Source organism: Cokeromyces recurvatus (genome assembly GCF_025118155.1).
Source record: "Cokeromyces recurvatus strain NRRL 2243 chromosome Unknown BX663scaffold_23, whole genome shotgun sequence".
NCBI classification, from domain to species: Eukaryota; Fungi; Mucoromycota; class Mucoromycetes; order Mucorales; family Mucoraceae; genus Cokeromyces; species Cokeromyces recurvatus.
This window is the reverse complement of record NW_026251409.1, coordinates 312,888-336,429: the sequence shown is the minus strand read 5'-3', so window position 1 is coordinate 336,429 and position 23,542 is coordinate 312,888. Positions and strand designations below refer to the sequence as shown.

Below are 23,542 nucleotides of genomic sequence, written 5' to 3'. Positions count from 1 at the left end.
CAATAAAAAGAAGAAAAAAAAAAGGCGTTTATTATTCAACTTATCATGGCTGACAAAGGGGGAAAAGAAAAGAAAAGAATCTAATAGTTGATAACTCATTACTAGGATAGAATCTACAAAAGAATCTATAAAATAATTTTTTTTTCCACAACCGTCACTTGTAAACAAAAAGGCACTTTTACACTGAATGAGAATATAGTAAGTATCTTGATATTATACACGTTTGTAAACAATTGCATCACAGTATTATATTATTATTATTATTATTATTATTATTTTTTGAACTGTATCTTTGATCACCAAGAGAGTAAATGGATCGTATCTCATTATGAATAACATGCCTACTTTTACAAGTCTTTTGGAATGTAGAGAAGTTGATTCCTTCTCAAAGCTACAAGTATATCTAACCTTCTCTTCCTTCCCAATCGCATTTAGCATGCTTGAAACCTATTAAAGAAACATGGTCAAATATCTAGCTTGGCAGTTTAAGAAGAAACAAGAAATATATGCTTGTATTATTAGGGGCTGCAAAGAAGATGATGATATTGACTGACTGTAAAGAATAGATAAAACGGTATAATATGGTTTGTTTGAAAATATATGCAAAGAATGAAAAGCCATTTTAGACAACTACTATTTTTTTCTTTCCATAAAGTACAAATAAATAAAAACTTTTTAATTGCTAAAAGAGAAGTCTAGACTAATTAAATTTATTACACTTCTCTAATAACCCTCTTCTTTTGTTTTTCATTGTTATTTTATTCATAAAACGTGTCAAGCGGAAAATGAATTTTTTTTTAAAAAAAAAAAAAAAAAAAAAAAAGTGAACCATGTTGTTGTTGTTGTTGTCGTCAAATCTTCTATTGAATAAAAACAAAAAGATGTATTTATAAAGGAAAAGGAAGCATGACTACTACTCCTACTTTAATAATACCATTTAGACTAAATTAGCTTATAATATTAGCTTTTAATATTATTACGTAAAACAAAAAAAAAAGGTTAAAAGACAGTCATAAGGCAATGTTTATTTTTTTTCTGTATTTATGTCCGATTTTTTTTTTTTATTGTTTGTTTATTATACAGACAATAACAACAAAGACGGAGGCGGCTATTATAATAAAAACATTTAAATTTTTTAATTCTATTTATTATCTTTATTTTAACACAATAAGTTTTTTTTTTTTTTTTTTTTTTTTTGATGTAAAATCTAAAAACAAAAAAAAAAAAAAAAAACCAAAAAAAACCTTGTCATAGCAACTAATTTTAAACTCAATATCCAATTGTTTTTTTATCATCATTGTTGTTACACGATAAGAAACAGTTGTTCAGTATACAGCTTTTTTTTTCTTTCTTTCCTATTTCTGTTCTTTTTCTTTTTTTTTTATTTGTAAAAAAAGAAAGAAAGAAAAATACAAATATACATATATATATACATTTATATATATAAATAGACACATACGCATACACATATACACATATTCATACACATACACATACACGTATATATATAGATATAGTTATATATATATAAAGATACATACAAATAGATAGAATACACATATAATGGCATTAGGTTTTAGTAATAACAAGATTAATAAGAGTAAAGCATCAGACGACGAAACACCTAATACTAGTGACGTTGATAAACTCTCAATGAAAAACTTGGAATCTTCGGATAAAGGACAATTTAAAGAGTTTAAAGAGTTTTTGAAAACCGTTATTAGCTTTACTGGTGACCTTTCTTCCTTAACTTGTCCTGCCTTTTTTTTAAATGGACTATCTTTATTAGAATATGGGTAAGTACATTTTACTATAAATACATATATATGTATCAAGTGATTCTTCCCCAAAAAAAAATAAAATAAAATAGACATATACATATATTTATATGTATGTGTGTGTGTGTGTGTGTGTGTGATGAGTATTAATTATAAGCTGCATTTTAGTACATATTGGGGTGATCATCCTTCAACTTTTACTGCTATTAATGATGCTAAAAATTCAGAAGGTAAAAAAAAAAAAAATGATATATAATATACACTAATAATATATCTATATAGAACGTCTTTTGGCTATTTGTCGTTGGTTTATTTCTACTTTATGGGGTAGTTATGCTTCTCGTTGTACAGGTGGTAAATATGAAAAGAAACCTTATAATCCTATTTTGGGTGAACAATTCTTCTGTGAAATGGGTGACGCTAAATGCGTTTGTGAACAAGTATGTCATCATCCCCCAATTTCTGCTTTCTATCTTGAAGATGAAAAGGCGGGTGTTTCTTTAAATGGACACAGTAAGTTGAAATATATACATATTTATATAGATATGCCTCTATTTTATGTGTGTGTGTGTGCTGTTGTCGTTGTCGTTGATGCTAACTTTTCTCTTAGGTGGACAAAAGTCAAAGTTTAAAGGTACTTCTATCAAGGTTGAACAAGTTGGCAGAGCTGTATTATATCTCAAGAATTTTGATGAACAGTACATGATTGATTTCCCCGATCTTTTAATTCGGGGTGTATTAACAGGTGGTGCTTATATTGAGTTAGGTGGATCATGTACAATTATTGGTTCAAATAATACAAAAGCGATCATTGAATTTGTTCCAAAGCCATGGTTTGGAGGTGAATACAATCATATTAAAGGTTCACTTTATTCAGGGAACAAATTGTGTTATACTTTATCGGGTCGTTGGAGTCATCAGTCTTATTATTCAAAGGCAGGTAGCAATGAAAAGGATTCTAAAAAGGAACTTTTATTTGATGCTGAAGCAGAACCCATGGCAGAACGTAAGACAGTACCAATTGAAGAACAAGGTGAATATGAAACACATCGAGTTTGGGGCCCAGTTACAAAGGCCCTTCAAGAAAAGAATTATAAAATTGCAAATGCTGAAAAATCAAAGATTGAAGAATGGCAACGTTCAGTACGTAAAGAACGTGAAGAAAAGAAGGAAAGTTGGCAACCAAAATTATTTACCTTTCAAAAGGACATCGATGCTTCTAAGGGTGATGCATATCAACAAAAGAATGGTGAATTAAAGAAGCATATTGATTCTAAACATCATTTAGATTCTGGCGCTTGGACCTACAATCACTCTCTTCATATTTCTCAGTAAACAAATCATCAATAATACCACTTATATTACATACAACAAATAGGGGAAAAGAAGTCTTTGATTTAATATAGTAGTCTTTACATAAATATCTATTTATACGTAATAAAAGGAAAAAAAAAGTGTAATATAGTATTTTACAAAATTCCATAATTTTGACGGGACGGTTAATTTATTATTTTTTCCGTATTTTATATTATTTTATCTTGTTTTATTTTTTTTCAAAGAATGTCAATTTTAAAAGATTTTTATACTAATTTTAAAGAAACTGAACAAGATTCTGAAGAAGATTCTGATTTTGTTCCTAATGGTAAAATTCATAAACATGTAAAAATATATTCATTGATTTTTAATATAAATATTTATTATTATTACTCGAAAGAAAATGATAGTGATGATCAAGAATTAACGGATGATGATGAAGAAGAAGAAGAAAGAGAAAAAGAAACAGCAACAGCAATAACAAGCAATAAGAGAGGATTATCACCAGAATTAAAGTAAAATAGAAGCATATATACATGTATATAATCATAAACATTTGATTTGTATATTAATACCCTTTTTTTTATTTTCCCCCTTTTAGACAAGACGTTCAGCTTAATAAAAAATCAAGAATAGACGCTATTTGGGCCGATATGAATAATGATAAATCATCCCCAAAACTTGAAAATAGAAACACCAATCAAGTGAACAATACAGATACATTGAAAATCCAATCAAAATCAAAGAAACCACAAAGACCACAGTCTCAATTATCTTCGTTAATTTCGAAATACAATATTAAAGAGCCAAAAATAAATACGCTTGAAAAGAGTAAACTGGATTGGCAAAGATATGTAGAACGAGAAGGAATACGTGATGAATTAACATATAAAAATAAAGACGGATATATGGAGAAAGTTGCATTTTTACAGAGAGTAGATGATCGACGTCTAAATCAATTAAAAGAAGGGCAAAAGAAAACTAAATAAGAACTGACCTTTTGATAAGTTTACCTTTTTTTTTCATTAATAAAGTTCTTAAGCTTATGCATATCAAAATAGCCTTTTTGCTGTTTGTATTATTACCTTTTTATTTATTTAGATCATACGTGCATAATTGATAATAGAGCCACATAACTGAAAAAAAAACTATAATCATTAAAGAGGCCTTTCAAAGACTATTTTTAGAGTAGAAATTTTCTTGGAAAAAAAATGCAGTCGGTAACTTTGATAACAGCAGTAGCCGCTAATCTTTTTTTATTATTATGATGATGATTAATTTTTTTTTTAAATTTTACCTTTTCTCTTTCTTTTATTATTATCTATTTTATTTATTTATTTATTTATTTTTATTTTATTTTATTTTATTTTTTTTTTTTGGATAAAATAAAATTGTAGATTATTTACATACGAAATATGCGACTCTTTTCTATATTTTTGAATAGTATTGTTGTTATCATTGGCACAGTGTGTGCTCAAGAAGAAACATTGATAACAGATGGACCCTTAAACCCTCCTGGAGTGACGGGCAATGTTCATTATGCAAATTTAATGAACGTTTCCTTATGGTTTTATGAAGCACAACGTAGTGGCAAACTGCCTTCTAATAATAGAGTTACCTGGTAAAAATTCATAATCAGTAGTAATGGGAATGTTTCATCGCATTCTTTTTTTTTTTTTGACTGAATTTTTTTTAAAGTTCAGGGATATAATTTAATTTTACAATTTTCCTTGGTAAAATAATAACTCATTTATATTTAGGCGATCCAATTCTGGTTTATTAGATGGACGTGATAATAACGTTGATTTAACAGGTGGTTATTATGATGCAGGGTATTTATAAGTAATAATGAATCGTGATATTATTCTAATCCTATTTATTATTTAGAGATTATTTAAAATTTTCTTTACCATTGTCTTATTCTTTAACCATCGTTTCTTGGGGAGCGATCACTTGGTTTGATGGTTATCAGAAAGCAAATCAAGTGAATTATTTATCAGATATGATGAAATGGGGTACTGATTGGATCTTGAAAGCGCATCCTAATGCAAATACATTTTATGTCCAAGTAGGTGATGGAAATATTGATAATAATTATTGGGGTAAAAGAGAATGATTTTTTTTTTTGATGTATTAAGCAGCAATAATCATCATATTTATTTTATTTTATTTTATTTTATTTTTTTATTTTCTTAAAAGGTCCTGATACAAACATTCCAACACCTCGACCGTCGTACCAAGTAAATCGAACAGCGATCGGCACAGACGCAGTTGCAATCTCTGCTGCAGCCTTAGCATCAGCCTCATACTTATTTAGAAATTATCTTAATAATACAGATTATGCAAGTACCTTGTTATCTGGGGCTACCTCTCTTTTTAATTTAGCAGATACGGCTACGCCTCGTAATGTCTATACAAATGCAATTCCTGCTATCTCTGATTATTATGCTACAAATAATTATACAAGTCAATTAACCTTTGCTGCTCTTTGGATGTATAAAGCGACCGGCAATGATACTTATCGTCTTAAGGCCTCTGATTATTTTGATCAGTTTAATCTATCAAGGACTCCAGTTGGGATTATGGATTGGAGTGATCAAACAAACGGAGTCTATGTGTTGGGTGCAGAGTTAGATGCGAATAATACAAAATATGCAACAGCAGCCAAGAACATGTTAGAGACAATCATTCGTGACGCAGGTCCATCTCCCTCACCTTGTTCTTATACAAAGGGAGGTCTCTTATGGTGCGATGGCTATAGTGACGAAAATTCCCTTGTCCCCGCTCAAGATATGGCTCTCTTGGCTCTACTCTATAGTCGATTACATCCATCTGAAGAATATACGAAATTTGCTGAAAGACAGATTGCTTATCTTCTTGGTGATAATTTCATGCTAACCCCTTATGTCTGTGGTATTCACATGAATTCGCCCCGTAACCCACATCATGCTGGTGCCTCGGGAGGTACAGACATTAGTAACATTAATTCTTCTCCACCTGAGGAAAAATATATCTTATATGGCGCCGTTGTGGGCGGTCCTGATAAGGGAGATCGATTTTATGATATACGTAATGATTATGCTCAAACTGAGGTCGCACTTGATTACAATGCACCATTTCAAGGTTTAATCGCATATCAATTAAGTGTCAATGCATCAGATCCTCCTTATGTAACCATTACTCGACCCAGACCTTATGTTCGTCCTGGCTTCAAGATGCCTGGATGGCTTATTGCTGTCATTGTTGTTTGTGTTGTCTTTGTCATTGCTCTTACAAGTTATATTTGTTGGTGGAAACGTGGCTGTGGTCTCTTTAGTAAAAAGAAGAGAGGTTATGATAAAGCAGTTGCTGTATAGTATAATACATACATGTATATTTATAAGGAAATATAATAGAAAAAAAAAAAAAAACTCATTCCCCTTCAATTTGTAATAAACTATTTTATATATCAAATAATAATAGGAGATTTTTTTTTTATTGTTATTATTAGAATTTCCTTTTTTTTATATAATTAGGTTACTTTACACATAATATTGGTATTACAGTTACTATAAAAATACATATACATGTTTATATATACATTCTAGAATAATAGTTTGTTTTGTTTGTTAAAAAAAAAAAAAAAAAAAAAAAAAGAGGCATATCATATTATAAATTCATAAAAAAAAAAAAAAAATCATACATATTATCTTAACAAGGTGGAAAAGACCAAAAATGATTATGTAAAGTAGAATTCAAATCAAAATTAGAAAAAGAAGAAGCTGAAGAAGAGGAAGAAAACGAATTACTTTCTATTAACCAATTGATATTATTCTCTTCTTCTTCATTTATAAACGTAGTAGTGGTAGTCAAATTATGAATATCATTGTTACTGTTGTTGTTATATAAAGGTAAAATAGATTCTTTTTGCTGTAAATTGGTCATACTCGGGTGATAATCGATTGGTGATAAAGAAGAAGGATCATTTAATGAGGAATCAAAGGAAGGAAGAGGTATAATAATATCATGATGATGATAACCCGTAGTTATATTTTGCTGACGATGGTCTAATAGACCATATGTAAAGTAGTGTAACGTTTCATCCGACGACGCTTCATCCAAATGAATCATTGAATTATTAGTTGTTAGAATAGGCGATTGTTGATGTCTTGAGATAGAAGAGTTAAATATGGAAGATTGATTTTTAATGGAATCATTATTCAGATTTAATAATGATTGCTGTTGTTCATATAAAATAGGCAGCAGTAATGGTTGTTGCTCTCTTCTTTTTCTTTATCATCTATTTCTCTTAATTTAGGGTAAACTATTTATAATAAAAAATAAGAACGTGCTTTTTTATTTTAAATATATAAATGTATATGTATTATCATTACCTGGTTTATCTTTCAAATAGGCTTGACGTTTTTTATAAGGTCCACGTTTTACACCTTTTTTACGTTCCTTTCTATCTGAATCTTTACAAGTTGCAGTTAAACCAAGTTTAATACAACGTTTACATGGTCTACCATCATCACATTTTTTGCATGCCTTTTGGCAATTCACTAAGTGTAATGATAATTAGCAAAAAAGTAAGAAAAGAAAAGAAAAAGGCATTATTTTTATTCAATTTACCGCATGCATTTTTTACTTGCTTTCTTTTTGGTTTTTCAATTACTTTTTGAGAAAAAGAGGCGTCCATATTACTTGTCATATTTCTCTTTTTTTTTTAAAAAAAAAAATATGTATTTATATTTATTTATATATTTATTTGGAAGAAAAAAAAAAGAAAAGTGAAGAAAAAAGAAAATTAAAAAAAAAAGAAAAGACAGAAAACAATTTGATTTATTACCTTTTTTTTTTTTTTTTTTTTTTTTTAATAAAAAAAAATCTCTTATATTAGGAATGGACTCATCAAAAATAGGTTGACAATTTATAGAAATTTATTAAACTATTGTCCCCATGTTTCTATTTTAAATTGAAAATAGAACTCGTTTATTTTATTCTTTAATATGAGTTAAAGTATTTTTTTTCCCTTTAAATACACGTATTAGTAAAGGATTTCAATTGTATATATGACGCAATTTAGTATATTAATAAATGAGTATTTATAAAAAGTCAATTATAAAATGTATTTATCTTCTTTCCTTTTTTTTTTATTATTATTATGTCATATTTTTTTTTAAAAAAAAAAAGTATTACTTGTATTTTATAAAAGTTGTACTAACAAATGCCACGTTTCTTTTCCTTTTTATTAAAAAAGAGCATGGTGTACAAACATATATGGCATCTATATTGTACGTTGTTGTTCGTATAATTATGTATGTATGTTTATTTACTACTTATATAATAGCTATTGCTTATGTGTTGTAGATCAATAGTTATTTTTTCTTTTTTTTTTAAAAAAAAAAAAAAAATCCAGTTATTCTCGTTGCTACTGTTATTGTTGTTAGATTCCCCTTATTTTTAAACCAATCAAATAGAAGCTTCAAGCTATTATAGGATTCCTAAAATGGGACCATTTTGAAACAACCAATTAAATTTATGTAATAGGTTACTATACATTTGTTGCTTAGTAAAAACTATGCAAATCCTATATCAACATGTCTATAAACTATTATCCATCTTCTATTATGTATCGATCCGTTGGATTTTTAACATACATGTATACATTGGTTAGAGTAATGTTATACAAAAAAAAAAATTTGAAGTGTTAATAATAACTTTGTCAGACAAAATGTAAAAGAGAATAAAGATAAGAGATTAGTTAAATATACAAAAATATCCTTCAAGACAGACTAGTTAAAAAAAAAAAAAACTTTAAATCTATACGTTTACAGCAGCTCATGAAAAGTATAGACTATAAATAGATTCATGATAGAGAGGAGGAGGGTGCAAAGCAGACTACCCCCTCCATTGCGAATTAGAGTGTCATATCTATAATATTTATTTTATTTTATTTCATTTTTTTTTTGAAATTTAATGTTGTATAATTGTTAATGAAAACTGAGAGACGGCAAAACATATAGTAAGCTTTATGATTGGTCTTCGCATATATGAATATATAAAGGGATTGAAGCTCTTTGGAGATTTACGTTCGATTTCCCCCCCCCTCTATAACGAATATATTGGTATAAAAGTGTACACTAAAATGCTTAACAAAAAAAAAACTATACTAACACTCTTAATATACACTATACAAGTACTTGCAAAAAAAATAAAATAAAATAAAAAGTCTTCCCCCGTATACGCTATTGTAACGACTTTGACCGCGTAGTCATTAAAAGTTAAAATAAGCTTTTGAAAATAAATATGTCAAGTTGCAGTAAAAAAAAATCAGAAGTCTATGAAAACTTTATTTATATAGATAATACAATCAAAACTTTCTTTATACATTCTAATAGATTAAATTCCTTGATTGTCATTATAAAAATTGAAAAAAAAAAGTTGACCAATCATTTTCTTCTGTGAAAAAAAAAGGGGGGAGATTGGAAATGAGGTATGATCAAATACATTTACATTGTAAAGATCAATCTTGTAATTTGATTACAATGTAAATATTTTAATTCAAATTGCACTTGAGGCTTTTTTTTTTTTAATTATTCAAATGCGCATATAAAGAAAAATAAATAAATAGATAGAAATGAGATAGTACGTAAAAGAAGCTAATAATAATCTATTTACAAGTGAATTATTTAGTATTAATAGCTGTTTCCCTCTTTCCTTTTTTTTTTTTTTTTCTTCGTAAAGCAGTAGATGTTGTGATTCAATTAATTTTTATTATTCTAACAAAGAAATCATAACTCTGTTATTTGATTTTCTCGTTTCAGCAATGCTCACATGATCTAAAAAGGCGTCTGGTTGCATTATTCGAGACAATCTATATTTGACGCCCAAATAACTAAGATAACTATTCTTTGGAAATACTCGAACTCTTTTCACATCTGGAAAATGACTATCTTGAATATCAGCAAATGTTCCACCTACAGTTAATGTTTGTTCAAGTTTAATTTGATTTATGCTATCAAATGGAACCCATTTTTCATTCATAAACACAAGCCATGTAAAGTTCCATGTTAATTGTTTTTTATATAAAAGTGAGTTATTATTAGTATTATGTTGTTGCTGATCTTTTAATCTATTTTTATGAAAATAGGTTTGTTGATGATGATGATGTTGATGTTGATGTTGTTGTTGTTGTTGTTGTTGCTGCTGTTGCTGTTGCTGCTGCTGCTTCTGAGATAGAACAAGTGGATTTTGTTTTCGATACATCATACTCACTCCTGATTCTATACTCATTTTTTTTTAAAAAAAATAAACAAATAGTAGTAATAAAATAAAATAAACGGTTAATAATGATACAACAATTTATCTATTATATATAAAAGTAGTCATGGGTTATATTCTTTTACAAGTTACACGTATATCAAGTGAACAATAAATAGAATGATTTCATATACATGTAACAGCACTTTATCGTTAAATTTTACTTGTTGGAAGTTTAATAATATTCATATTATTATTGAGTACAGTCATCTTATACATATATAAATATATCACGAGTCGTATTCTTATTTGCTTAGCAGTACTTGTTGAAAAAAAAAAAAAAAAAAAAAAGTGTCTATAAAAGAAAGGTCATTTATATACACATATTTATATAAATGTTTATTATAAATGTACAACAACAATAATAACAACATGTCTTTTTTTTTTTTTCTATGCATGATTTTAATTGGCTGCATTGTCTATAGTTGATGCAGGGCCATGATGAGTCTGCAAATTATGCAATCTTTTCCCTATTAAATAAGTATCATCTCTCACAGTTTCTGTCCAAATATTAAAAAGTTTCTTCAAGGCTAAACCAATCAAGACAAATACAAATAGACCAAATACAATTGGATAAGTGTATCTTGTAATAGTAATTCGAGTAAAAGGATCATTTTTCATATTTGAATCTAATATGTATAGTATATATTATTATTAGTAATATAATAATAATAAAAAAAAAGAAATGACTTTACCCAATGTTTGAAGTATACTCCAAGAAATAATACCAGGTATAGTTATTGCAAGTAATGCAGAAAGGATCACAGGAATAATGATTGTACGTGTGAGGGTCCATAAATCAGCTTGCATAATACCTTCACCTATAATCTCGTTCAATTTTCTTCGAAGTCTATTATTAGCAGGAAGTACATGAATTATATTATGAATGATACTCATGTAAGCAACACCAAAAGACCAATTCTAATTTGAAAGGTGTGAATACTTGTTATTTCATTCTAACTCATCCTTTAAACTTACCTGAGTAATATCAATAACTAAATCACTGCTTTCTGGATTTATGCTACGAATAGGCATAAATACAAATAAATCAACAGCAATTCCAATTAAAAGAGGTATCACTAATCCAAACATACTTGACAAATAAATAAATTTACCAGCCTATTTTTTTTTTAAAAAAAAAAAAAAATAGATTAGCTTCATTCAATCCATAGAGTTACATCTTATGATTACCTTGCTTGTCTTTTCCTTTATAAAGGTCATGATTTCATTTTGGTTTGATTGATGACTGTTTATCATAGTATACCATACACTTATCCAACGAATAACAAGAATGATACCCACCATAATATAAATACCAAGAGCAAATGAATAAAAATCATTTACACTTGATTCAGGGGCAAGATATAATTTGAAAAGAGTACGTCCAATAAGCACTAATGAAATAGGTTTTAATGTCTTTTTCTTTCTTTCATCCTATGTGTTAAACTTACATGGCAAAACTGTAACTGAACATGCAAAAACTGAAATAGAAAACCACATGTATAATAAAAAGATAATAACCTAAATAAATGAATGAATCGATTAATTTCTCCTTTTGATTCTATATGTATATATATAACCATTCTTTTCGAATTCTTACTCTTTGTTTAAAGTAAGGTGGAATATAAACAACAATGGTGGCTTGTGATTCATCCACAGTATCAGCAGCTGCAGGATGTCCTCTTCTTCTTTCTTCTTCATCAATAGCCTCAAATGTAACAGGATCAACAGGCACAATCATACGACGTTTAGGATCAACAGGTACACTATCATACTTTGGAACACGTACCATCATACCATCTCGTCTGAATATAACATCTTGTTGAAGTGAATCATCATCATCATGAATGGCCACTTCAGAAAATTCATCAGTAGGGATCTCTGCTTTAGCCATCGTTAACCAGGCCTTTACTGATCGTCGAACATGATGACCCTCTTCTTCAGGTCTACGCTCATTAAACATAAAGGAAGTTAAACGTAACTGACGGCTTGCAAAGTGCCACCAGATATCAAGTGCTCTCTTGGAATAATCACGGGGTTTAATAAAATTAAACAAAGGAGGCAATAAGAATTGAATAATCAGCAGATCAATCGCCAATGTGGATAAAGGTGCATTAAAAGGTAAAGAAAGTGGGAAAATAAGACGTGTATAAGCAAGTGTATACGTGACTGTACCAACACCAAAGACAAGTATGACAGAATAAATAAGAGCTGATTGACTGATTTTATGTAAAAGGTTTGGCAAAGGTCGTTCTACCATCTCTTGTACAGGATGAAATTGTGGGTCATTAGGATCTCGAATAAACCACATAACACCAGGTCGAATAATCTCTCGACAGACGGTAATAAAGATAGCGAAATAAAATAAAACACCTGTGCCTAGAAACCAATGAAGGAAATAAGAAGAATAAGGGCTCCTTGTATGAAAAGCATAACGTGACCCAATTGTAGCATTTGCAAACAAAGGTAAAGTAGACATATCCAATAAAAATCCACACACAGTAGGGAAGACAACAAGTTCAATCAAAATGAAAAAAAGGACCTTTAAGAATATTCCTTGTTGATGAATGATTTCCTGAATCTTTTCTGCTGTTGTTCTTACAGCTGGACGACGACGTAAATGAGCTCTATTTCTACCGTGTGTTAAATACCATGATCCTAATCCAATTAAAACCAAATAACCCACAATCACGCATACACTACGATCTAATCCTGTTTGTCCAATAGCAAATTGATGCCATCTTTTCAAGGCTGTTAAACTTAATTCTTCTATTTTTTGTTGAATTATACTCCAATCCATGTTGACTATTCTATTTTCATCATGTACTGAATCCAAGGTCATGTTAATAGGCTGATTTGATTCAGAAGAAGTCAATAATATAGAAGATTCCATCATTTGAATCATCTGTTTTTGTGTTGTTTGGAGTGCTACTTGAATCTTTTTTGGCATTATTAATTGAATAAAATCTTGAATATAGGACCAAATAAATGGAAACATGTGATCTAATGCAAAGTCAACTAAAGGATCTGTAATCAATCTCATCATATAGATAGGTGTTTCAATAAATGTAATGGGTCGAACCTATATATATATAAGAAGTAAGAAGAATTAGACACTGTATTAATAGTATTAACACACACATACATATATATATACTTACCAAAATGATTAAGCGCCCTACAACATAAGGAATCCAAACAGCAATACCAAGACATAAACTAATCATGAGTGACATTAAGACAGAGTTTTGAACCAACATCCATGGATTTCCTCTCATGCCAATAGCTTCAAGAACACCATTAATATCATCTCCTACATCCAGTGGTTCATTATCATCATCAGCGGCAGCAGCAGCTGCGCCTACAGCTACTGGAGGATCACGAGGCTGAGGTTGTTGCTGTCGTGGACGATTCTGTAATAATTCTCGTTCAAGTGCAGCCACCATATCTCTTTGACGTTCAGCAGGTTGATTCATATGAAGATTAGCATTACCTGCCAAATGATCTTGAAGAATTCGTCGAATGGTATCATTATTAAGACGTCTATGATCATTATCAATTAAATCAGGTAAGCTATCTTCATCATCATCATCATCATTTTCCCATTGTTCATCCATCTCGTCATCATCAACACCATTATTATTATTATTATTAGACCAATCCTCTTCTTGCTCTTCTTCCTTGTTTTCAGTATCATTATGAATAAAATAGTCTTTATCATCGTCATGAATAGAATCCAAGGTTGGTTTAGAAATAGTACGACTTGAGGAAGATCTATTTTCTGTATCCATCTCCGCTGAAGAAGAAGCAACATCCTGATTATTGCCATCCATACCACCAAACAATTGCTCATCATCTTGATGAATGCGATTATCCAATGAGGAAGACCATTCACTAGGTTGCTGTCGTTGTTGATAATGATTTTCATCGTTATTTAATTCTGCCATTTCATTTTCGAGTTCAACCCGTAAATGGTTTAATTGACGTTGTGTCGGATCAAGATGACCATGATGCATCCCATTATCAGTAGTTGGATTTATGACCTGCATTGCATTCAACAAAGTATCGATGGCTTCTTGTTCTTGTAATAATTGTTGATTATTATTATTATTATTTTGATTAATATTAAAATCTTCATCGTTTAATTGTAAATTAGGTTGTTCAGCAGGTAAATTTTGCAAGACCCATTCTCTGAACAAATAAGCTGCAACAAAAATAATAATGACGAAAGCTGTAATAATTTGTCCTTCAACACAATCTGATAAAAAGTTTCTATTAAAAAAAAGATGAATAATAAAATAAAAATCAAATGCGTATATGTATAAATTTACTTTAATGTTTGAACTAAGAAAGATTGAGATCCGAGATTATCGTTGGTTGAAATGCTTGTCGTATTATTTGTATTAACATCCAGGATAGTATTGGTTTCATTTGAATTAAACAGTAAATTTGAAACATGTGTATTAAATCCAATATTTTCACCGCTCCAGAAATAAAATCGCCAAGTCCAAAGAGTAAAGTTAGGTAGCATGATTAACCAAACTGTTATGACAGTTAATCCTCGTAAACAAGTTTTAAGTAAAGCTGTCAAACGATTAACTAATTGTGAAAATAAAACATGTAAAGGTACTTTTTCAGGCATGTCATCACGATAAATAGGTGAAAATGTAAAAGGATGTTCACATAATTCACAATACCTAAAAAAAAAAAAAAAAAAAAAAAAAAAAAAGTGTGCTTAGTATTCATATCCACATCTATTTTACCTCCTTTAATTTATTCATTCTCCTTACTTTTTTTTACTGTGCGATAACCATTCTATTAAACTATAAAAAGAATTAGTATCAATGTCGAAAATTAATCTAAAAAATATACATGTATATATATTTTAATCCATCATTTGAAGTATAATTTTACCAGTCTTCATGCACAAAACGAATACTACCGGAGCATTTACATGGATGGTAAAGAGGATGATCGGGCGTAGATTCACTTCTACAAACCCTACAGATTTCTACATTTGGAAATTATAAATAGAATCAATCTATACAATTCTAGAAAGAGAAGGAACTCAATTTTTACCTTGATCGTCATCCATAGTTTATGAGAAGGTAAAATAAGATTTGCAATATATAATCTCTTCTTTACTTAATGAGTCGATTCCTTTTTTTTCTTAAAAAAAAATATTTTAGAATAAAGAGGAAAAGAAAGGAAAAAAAAATATTATAAAAATATACAGATTGATATAATATTCATATATGTGTGTATATACATAGATTAAATTAAACTCAGACATAAAATTTTGTCAAGTGCTGTTGTTTGGATTATAAAATATGACTTGCTAGAAACATGAATGTGATAATTAAGAGATGCATTCTGTGCAATAATATAGTTTATTCGTGTAACCGGTTAATTATAATATGCATATATTATGTAATAATGTGAATAGTACAGATACAACTAATTTATTTCTTTTTCTTCTGCACTATCAGTTTGAACATATTCTGCAGCAGAAGCTAGTAAATCGATTGCAGATTCTTTAGGTTGTTTATATAAATAAGGATGATTATGTAATGAAGGGAGATTCTTTACAACAGGCTGTGGATATGGATTATGATAATGACTTTCAAGTAAAGAATGTGCAGATGGTCTTCTAGTAGGTTTCATAGAATAACAATCAATAGTTGATGACTGTTGTTGTTGTTGCTGCTGGTGATGAGATTTATTCATGTTCTTTAGCCTACTCATCTTTGCTCTTCTATTTTGAAACCAAACCTATAAACATAAAGAAAGATGTTCATTTTATTTATTATATTCTATTTTATTTTGGTTTCAGTTTATATTTACTTGTACTTCTCTTTTAGTCATTTTTAATTCTAAAGCAAGATTTTCTCTGATCTCAGAACTTGGGGTATCAGTTAAATGAAATGTTTCCATTAATCTACTGTATTGATGAGGTGAAATTCTTTTCCTTTTTGCTTTAGAAAGATGAGATTCAGTAGAAGTTGTTGTTGTTATTGCATCACTGGATGGCCTATGTGACAATGGCGGTAGCAGTGGCGGTGGTGGTGGTGGTGGTGGTGGTGGTGGTGAAGGTGAAGGTAGAGAAGGAAGAGGTTGATTATTTTCAGCTATTATTATAGACGGGTTTGAATTTATTGGATCAATTGTATCCTCATTTAATAAAGCAGATATAGACAAAGAGCCTCTTCTATTTTCATACTCTCTTTTTTCTTGCATTCTTTATTAACATATAAATAAGAAAAGAGAAAAGAAGAAAAAATAATAATAGCAGTAATAATCAAATCCTCTATTCTTTTTCTTTTTTTTTTTTAATGGAGTGAAACTTTTCCATTGGTTTCACTTTCATAAAATATATACATACATACATACATCTTGGGTCTGTTTTGTTTGTTTATGTATCGTCATTTAACATTTGTTGTCAATGAATAATAGTGTTCATCATGATATTTATTACCCTTTTATTCAAGCATTTCTTTATTAATAATACTTTATTATTTAATGCTCTTTTTTTTTTCTTTTTCTTTTTTTTCTATGTTGTGTATTTTGACATGTTTCAAATTCATCAATAGAATTATTTATTGGCATTGTTTTAATTTTAATATGCTTGCATTTATGTTATTTTACAGACCAAAACTTTCATTATTTAACCAACTAATGATATAGTTTTAGCAAATTTATTTTTAGAGTCCTTATAACGATGATATCTTTTTTTTTTTTTTGGTGGATATATAATAGTTGTTGTACTTCCTTGACTGGATCTGTTGTACATTCGATCGAAATAGAATTGTGAATAATCGTAAATTCCATATTTATTTGTGTTACTATGGTAATATACATAAAATTGGATTAACAGCGTGTACTTATCGCTGTTGTTGTATTAAATAACAATCATTATTTTGTGCCTGGGTAAAGCTGTATAAAGGGAAAGTTATATTTTCATATTGAAAAAGACGGTATTTGACGGCATTACTTTCGTCTTCTTTCTTTATTGCCTTTTTCTTTCTTTTCTTCTCCTTCCCTTTTGTGCATGTGTAATTTAATCTTATAAGTTACTTGGTTGCTCATACCGTATTCTTCCATATTTTCAGTTGACTGAATTATATTAGGAAAAAAAAAAAAAAAAAAAAAAAAAAAAAAAAAAAAAAAAAGGGAGAGGGACTATAAAAAAACCAAATCAATCAACTTTTTATTTTATTTTATTAACAAAGAAAAAATAAATAAACAATTTTTTATGAAGTACTTTATTAATCTCTTTAGGAAGCCAACGCTTTTGGTTGCTGCTTTTTTAACTGTTACTACTGTCTTTGCAGAGACTGTTCCTACTACTTCTCAAGTTAAGCTCAAGGCTTATACTTGGAATGGTTCTACTTTATCTGGTCAAATTTATGTAAATAATCGATTTTATTTCATTTTGGTTTTACTTTATTTTATTAAATGTTATTATCTATGACTTGAATGGGTTAGGTTCAAAATATAGCTTATACAAAAGCAGTTGCTATAATTTACTCTGATGGCTCTAACAACTGGAATAATAACGGAAATCAAATTGCTGCTTCTTATTCTAATGCTATTTCAGGCTCGAACTATGAATATTGGGATTTTACTGCTTCTATTAATGATATTAAACAGTTTTACATCAAAGTAAATTAGCTAAATTACATAGACGTTGGATAAATGATATTCATTTTTCTTTTTTTTTTATTAACCTATAGTATAATGTGAATGGTAAAACTTATTATGATAATAATAATAATGCAAATTATCAAGGTAAATGAGTTCAATTAAATATGTATAAAAGGATTTAAAGGAAAAAAAAAGTAACTTATTATATGTAGTTACAAAAACTTCACCTACTACTACTACTACTACGACGACGACGACGACGACGACGAGTCCTACTTTTATTCCTTCTATTGATTTCCCTACAGGTAATACCACTATTACTTCTTGGCTCAAGACTCAGATTGAAACCAGTCGTTATGCTATGCTCCGTAACATAAATCCTCCAGGTTCTGCTAAAGGTTTTATTGCCGCTTCTTTATCAACTGCCAATCCTGATTACTATTATGCCTGGACTCGTGATTCAGCTTTAACCTCATATGTCATTGCTAATGATTATAATTCTACTCTGGCTGGTAATTCAACCCTTCTTCAAATCTTGAAAGATTACGTTACTTTTTCTGTTAAAAGTCAATCTACTTCTACCGTTTGTAACTGTCTAGGTGAGCCTAAATTTAATCCTGATGGCTCTAGTTATACAGGTGCTTGGGGAAGGTATGTATCAAAAGAAGATATCCCTCCCACTCCTCTCCCCCCTTTTTTTTTATTGTAGATAGAGTCTTTGTGCATGTACTAACATTTTTTTTTTTTTAGACCACAAAATGATGGTCCTGCTGAACGAGCTACTACTTTTATTTTGTTTGCTGATAGTTATCTTAAGCAAACCGGTGATGCTAACTATGTTACTGGAACCCTTAAGCCAGGTAAAAAAAAAAAAAATAGATTGCCATTTTGCATCATTAGATTCACATTCAATACACACATAAATATATATATATATAACATAAATTATTATTTAGCTATCTTTAAGGATTTGGATTATGTTGTTAATACTTGGTCTAATGGATGTTTTGATTTATGGGAAGAAGTCAATGGTGTTCATTTTTATACTTTGATGGTGATGCGTAAGAGCTTGGTTCGCGGTGCTCATTTTGCTTCTCGTAACAATGACTCCACTCGTGCTAATACCTACACGAAAACAGCTGCCTCTATCAAGACAAAGATCGACTCTTTCTGGTCCTCTAGCAATAACTATGTCGCTGTTAGTCAAAGTGTAACTGCGGGTGTCAGTAAGGCTGGTTATGATGTTGCTAATCTTATTGCTGCTAATGTGGGTAGCACTCAAGATGGCTTCTATACTCCTGGTTCTGATAAGGTAAAATTCATTCAACAAGTACAATAGATAATAAACAGAAGGGTTTGCCCTAATTTTTATTTATTTATTTATCTATCTATACATGTATATAACAACATGGCGATTAGATTCTAGCTACCGCAGTTGCTGTTGAATCCAGATTTGCCTCTCTCTACAGTATTAACAATGCCAATTTACCAAATTATCTTGGTAATGCAATTGGTCGTTACCCTGAAGATACCTATAATGGGAATGGCAATTCCCAAGGTAACCCATGGTTTTTAGCCACGAATGCCTATGCAGAGCTTTACTATCGTGCAATTAAAGAATGGTATAACAACGGTGGTGTAACTGTAAATAATATCAATCTGGCATACTTTAAGAAATTCGATCCGTCAGCTACGTCTGGAACCCACTATAAGGTGGGCACAACAGCTTTTAATAACATGGTATCCAATGTTGCTCATGCTGCTGATCGATTTTTGTCAACTGTTAAATTCCATGCTTATCCAAATGGCTCCATGAGCGAACAATTTGGTCGTAACGACGGCTTCTGTACTGGGGCTCGTGATTTAACTTGGTCTCATGCTTCCTTAATCTCTGCTGCTCTTGCCAAGGCTGGTACACCTTCAGTTTAAATTCTTGACTTGATTTATATTTTTATGTCCTCTTTCTTTATATTGTATTTTTTTTTATTCTTAAAAAAGATAATAATAAAGAAGACAAAATACGTTTATTTATGAACTCCCTTGATATTAAATTCTACCTTCCTTTATTTATTTATTTATTTATTTATTTATTTATTTATTTTTTTAATCGTATCAATACAAACAATGTTTTCATTTAAATAGATACCTTTTTTTTCTGTATTTTCTTTCAAAATAATGTATGAGAAATGATTATTTCGCAATATAGTATGAAGACTGACTAGTATATCTATTGTCTTTATCAGTTGCTTATTACAAATAGCATTTATCTTGGTCTTGTAATGGGTTTCACAGACAGTAAAATTAAATAAATAAAAAAGCAAGCTGTGATAGGGTTTTATGTAATATAATGATAAAAAAAAAAAAAATAAAAAAAAAAACTCCATTAATTTATACATGTATAATAGATATTAATATTTATATTTATACTTGTCTTCTAAATCTATAATAAATCATTGTCCTTGTTGCTTCTTTTTCTTCCTTTTTTTTCTTTCTTTCTTTAAATGTCTAATGTCGATCCAATTTTATTTTGGCTTGAACAAGAGTCTGTAACCAGGTATGCAAAATAGAAATCAAGTCATTTTTTATTTATTTATGACATGTGCTTCAATAATGAAAGAATGTCTCGTACTAACTTATATATATATATATACATGCTAAAAAGTAACGCTGATATATATTTACCAGCAGATACCCCTACATATAAACCTCCAAGTAGGATTTTATATCAAATCGAAAAAAAGGCTAAACTTCGAAAAAGAAGAACGATTGAACGATTAAAGGCATATTGCTTTGAAAATTTAGAAGAATTACGACGAAATTATTCAAAGAGGATCGATGTTTTAAAATTACCTTCGCGCGAAATCACCATTCGTAGAGCAGAACTCGTTCAAAATGATGATTATTTAAAAAGAATTGGATCAGAAATGACCGATTTATCTAATGTGTCTAGAAATGGCAATTTAAATGAACAAATTAAAGATTCATTAGAAAATAAGGATTCTGAAGAAAATATAGAGAAACAAAAATATAAAGAACAGATCGAGGTAAAAAAAAAATGAAATAAGAAGTTATGATAACTATCAGTATTAATATCTGTTTTGAATAGATAAATTATAGTACAAAACAGAAAAAGTTACTCGATGAATATGATCATTTGCTGGAAAAAATTCAGAAAGAAGATTATAGAATGTTAACGCAGAGTAATTGAAAAAAAAAAACAAAAAAAAACAAAAAAAAAAAGAGGAATCATATGTTATCATAAATATTCAATTATTATCAAATCAGTTTCAACTCATACGTATTTGTATGTATCTAAAACCGATATCGCTGCATTATTATCATTTTACTATTATTGCTTTTGTACAAAATAAAGAAAAAACACACACACACACACACAGGATTATGTGTATTACATAATATATACAAGAAGAGACGTCTACAAAAGTAAAACCCATTATTTTATAATACTTTTAGCCTATTTTTTAACTCTGAAATCATATTCTCTCTATTTAATATAATTCCACCCCTTTGATTGTCATCTTTTGATCTCATATCTTTAATCCTAACTTGGCCTTTTTCTAATTCTTCTTTACCTACAATGATGGCAAAAGGTATTTGATCTTTATCACAAATGGCCCATTGCTTTTCAAGCTTTGGCTTATTTTTAAACATATAGGATGCATTGATACCTGCATCCCATAATTCTTGTGCAATGTCCATACGCTCCTTTAAGAGTCCATCCCCCATGGATATGATATATACCTCGGTTGGATTGGCTTTGATAGTATCCATCTTTTGTCTAGCCAATAAGATGGAGAATAGACGTTCAATTCCAATTGAAACACCGACACAGGGGATTGTCTTTGGCTTTCCTGTCTTATTGGTGCCTGAAAATAGACCGACGAGATGATCATATCTTCCACCAGCAGCAATCGATCCTAGACCTTCACTTTTATCTGTTACAGCCTCGTAGATAATACCAGTATAGTAATCTAATCCTCGCGCCAAACTTAAATCTAACCTAACACGATCTCGAATTTTAAATACATCTAAATACTCTAATAAAAGTTTAATCTCATTCAAGCCCCTTGAAGCACCCTCGTGTGCCATCAAATGTGTATCTTGTTCGAGTAAATGAATTAAATTAAAAGCGTCGATAGAATGAGTCGTGTTCAAGTGTTGAACATAACTACCAATACGATCTGCTACGGCCTCATCCAACTTCTTTTCTTCTATCATTTCTCTCTTTACATTCTCCCAAGGAAGTTTATCGAGTTTATCTATAGCTGCTGAAATAGATCGAATCTGCTCTTTAGGAACCCCACAGACCTCAAACATACCATCTAATATCTGACGATGATTTATTTTTATATTAAATGGAACCTTGACCGCATCCAGGGCTTCACACATCACTTTCAATACCTCAGCATCAGGAATCATTGGATCAAACTGACCAGCAATATCAAAATCACATTGATAAAATTCACGTAAACGACCCTTTGTCATAATAGGCTGATCACGTCGATAGACTTTAGCAATCTGATACCGTTTCATTTGCAGTCCCTCAGGTTTTTTACCTTGCATAGCTAAATAACGTGCAAATGGTACAGTAAGATCATAACGTAATGAACAATTCTCTCCACCTTGATCAGCCAAATCATAAATTAACTTGCTTTCTTCACCATATTTCTCACTTAAAATATCTCGTAACTCAAATACTGGGGTGTCAATCGTCACACCACCATGTCGTTGAAATACTTTTGTAATAGTGTCAAAGAGACCTTGTCTAATTGTCATTTCTTTTTCATTATAATCTCGAGTTCCCTTTGGTGTTTTCAATTGAAACTACATGTATAAACATTAATGAATAATTATAAATGTATTATGGTAACCATAATGAAGAAAAGAAAAGAAAAGAAAAAAAAAAGGAAGATGCCTACATTGCCATTTGATTTTTTATCTTTTTCTATACAAGAAAAAAAAAAGTTAATTATATATGAATAGAAGCATAAATACACTTTACCTATTATTGTCATTAAAGGACGATATGAAAGTCTAATCAGAGAATGTCTCATGTGACAGTGCAATGAGGGTAATGAAGTTTTCAACATTTTTAAAAAGAGTAATGTAAGGGTTGACTTGTAGAAAGAAGGGTATTATAGCAGTACAAAAATAAGAACATATAGATATAATCTCCGCAATTAATCCTCCTTTTCCCTGTGACCGATGATAAGATGAATGTCCTCTTTTATTACCATCATTGCCTACATGTTCATATAAACATAATGAACTCGGTACTTTTTTTTTTTTTTTTTTTTAAATTTGTTTTATCTTTGTGAAACTCTAAATACACATCGTACCCTTTTTTTTTTTGTAGATAGAAATACTAAAAGGAAACTTTAATTTATAAATACTTATAGAGAAAAGAATTCAACCTCGAAAAAAATAAAACAATAAATAAAAAAAAAAGGCACGTATTTTTATCATATTAAATGTATGTTTTA

General features: G+C 29.6%; 10 protein-coding genes across 10 annotated transcripts; 5 read left to right on the top strand and 5 right to left on the bottom strand.

The window, feature by feature from the left end:
• Window positions 1-1,367: 1,367 nt before the first annotated feature.
• BX663DRAFT_517839 (uncharacterized protein) lies at window positions 1,368-3,270 on the top strand. Its single transcript, XM_051528777.1, has 4 exons — window positions 1,368-1,796; window positions 1,947-2,008; window positions 2,061-2,291; window positions 2,389-3,270. Exons 1-4 carry the CDS (start codon window positions 1,564-1,566, stop codon window positions 3,111-3,113), a joined length of 1,251 nt encoding a protein of 416 aa, XP_051380483.1. The 5' UTR covers window positions 1,368-1,563; the 3' UTR covers window positions 3,114-3,270.
• A 63-nt stretch (window positions 3,271-3,333) lies between these two features.
• Window positions 3,334-4,522, top strand: BX663DRAFT_517834 (bucentaur or craniofacial development-domain-containing protein; the record flags this gene model as incomplete). The annotated part of the gene is made up of 4 exons (XM_051528776.1): window positions 3,334-3,420; window positions 3,493-3,607; window positions 3,694-4,357; window positions 4,495-4,522. Coding segments are annotated over exons 1-3 (581 nt in total), but the record flags the coding sequence as incomplete, so codon positions are not given.
• BX663DRAFT_517831 (Six-hairpin glycosidase-like protein) lies at window positions 4,459-6,512 on the top strand. Its single transcript, XM_051528775.1, has 4 exons — window positions 4,459-4,713; window positions 4,853-4,924; window positions 4,980-5,194; window positions 5,292-6,512. The coding sequence occupies exons 1-4, from the start codon at window positions 4,508-4,510 to the stop codon at window positions 6,446-6,448; spliced, it is 1,650 nt and encodes a 549-aa protein (XP_051380481.1). The 5' UTR covers window positions 4,459-4,507; the 3' UTR covers window positions 6,449-6,512.
• A 217-nt stretch (window positions 6,513-6,729) lies between these two features.
• On the bottom strand, window positions 6,730-7,855 carry BX663DRAFT_517830 (uncharacterized protein). The gene is made up of 4 exons (XM_051528774.1): window positions 7,704-7,855; window positions 7,466-7,633; window positions 6,881-7,351; window positions 6,730-6,853 (listed from the first exon to the last, which is right to left on the bottom strand). Exons 1-4 carry the CDS (start codon window positions 7,780-7,782, stop codon window positions 6,783-6,785), a joined length of 789 nt encoding a protein of 262 aa, XP_051380480.1. The 5' UTR covers window positions 7,783-7,855; the 3' UTR covers window positions 6,730-6,782.
• Window positions 7,856-9,635: 1,780 nt separating this feature from the next.
• Window positions 9,636-10,352, bottom strand: BX663DRAFT_517828 (uncharacterized protein). The gene has a single exon (XM_051528773.1). It carries the CDS (start codon window positions 10,341-10,343, stop codon window positions 9,849-9,851), a length of 495 nt encoding a protein of 164 aa, XP_051380479.1. The 5' UTR covers window positions 10,344-10,352; the 3' UTR covers window positions 9,636-9,848.
• Window positions 10,353-10,796: 444 nt separating this feature from the next.
• BX663DRAFT_488410 (uncharacterized protein) lies at window positions 10,797-15,489 on the bottom strand (the record flags this gene model as incomplete). Its single annotated transcript, XM_051524811.1, has 11 exons — window positions 10,797-11,023; window positions 11,090-11,315; window positions 11,373-11,513; window positions 11,586-11,788; window positions 11,846-11,915; window positions 11,995-13,476; window positions 13,556-14,666; window positions 14,726-15,091; window positions 15,185-15,217; window positions 15,309-15,405; window positions 15,474-15,489. The coding sequence occupies 11 exons, from the start codon at window positions 15,487-15,489 to the stop codon at window positions 10,797-10,799; spliced, it is 3,972 nt and encodes a 1,323-aa protein (XP_051380478.1).
• A 264-nt stretch (window positions 15,490-15,753) lies between these two features.
• Window positions 15,754-16,642, bottom strand: BX663DRAFT_517821 (uncharacterized protein). The gene is made up of 2 exons (XM_051528772.1): window positions 16,239-16,642; window positions 15,754-16,166 (listed from the first exon to the last, which is right to left on the bottom strand). The coding sequence occupies exons 1-2, from the start codon at window positions 16,629-16,631 to the stop codon at window positions 15,852-15,854; spliced, it is 708 nt and encodes a 235-aa protein (XP_051380477.1). The 5' UTR covers window positions 16,632-16,642; the 3' UTR covers window positions 15,754-15,851.
• A 1,004-nt stretch (window positions 16,643-17,646) lies between these two features.
• BX663DRAFT_439358 (glucoamylase precursor) lies at window positions 17,647-19,967 on the top strand (the record flags this gene model as incomplete). The annotated part of the gene is made up of 7 exons (XM_051523331.1): window positions 17,647-17,802; window positions 17,880-18,056; window positions 18,128-18,182; window positions 18,251-18,689; window positions 18,789-18,898; window positions 18,995-19,350; window positions 19,458-19,967. The coding sequence occupies 7 exons, from the start codon at window positions 17,647-17,649 to the stop codon at window positions 19,965-19,967; spliced, it is 1,803 nt and encodes a 600-aa protein (XP_051380476.1).
• A 572-nt stretch (window positions 19,968-20,539) lies between these two features.
• On the top strand, window positions 20,540-21,246 carry BX663DRAFT_554089 (uncharacterized protein; the record flags this gene model as incomplete). The annotated part of the gene is made up of 3 exons (XM_051531498.1): window positions 20,540-20,592; window positions 20,701-21,082; window positions 21,145-21,246. The coding sequence occupies 3 exons, from the start codon at window positions 20,540-20,542 to the stop codon at window positions 21,244-21,246; spliced, it is 537 nt and encodes a 178-aa protein (XP_051380475.1).
• Window positions 21,247-21,497: 251 nt separating this feature from the next.
• On the bottom strand, window positions 21,498-23,149 carry BX663DRAFT_554088 (histidyl-tRNA synthetase; the record flags this gene model as incomplete). Its single annotated transcript, XM_051531497.1, has 3 exons — window positions 21,498-22,883; window positions 22,979-23,004; window positions 23,062-23,149. The coding sequence occupies 3 exons, from the start codon at window positions 23,147-23,149 to the stop codon at window positions 21,498-21,500; spliced, it is 1,500 nt and encodes a 499-aa protein (XP_051380474.1).
• Between the last annotated feature and the right edge of the window lie 393 nt (window positions 23,150-23,542).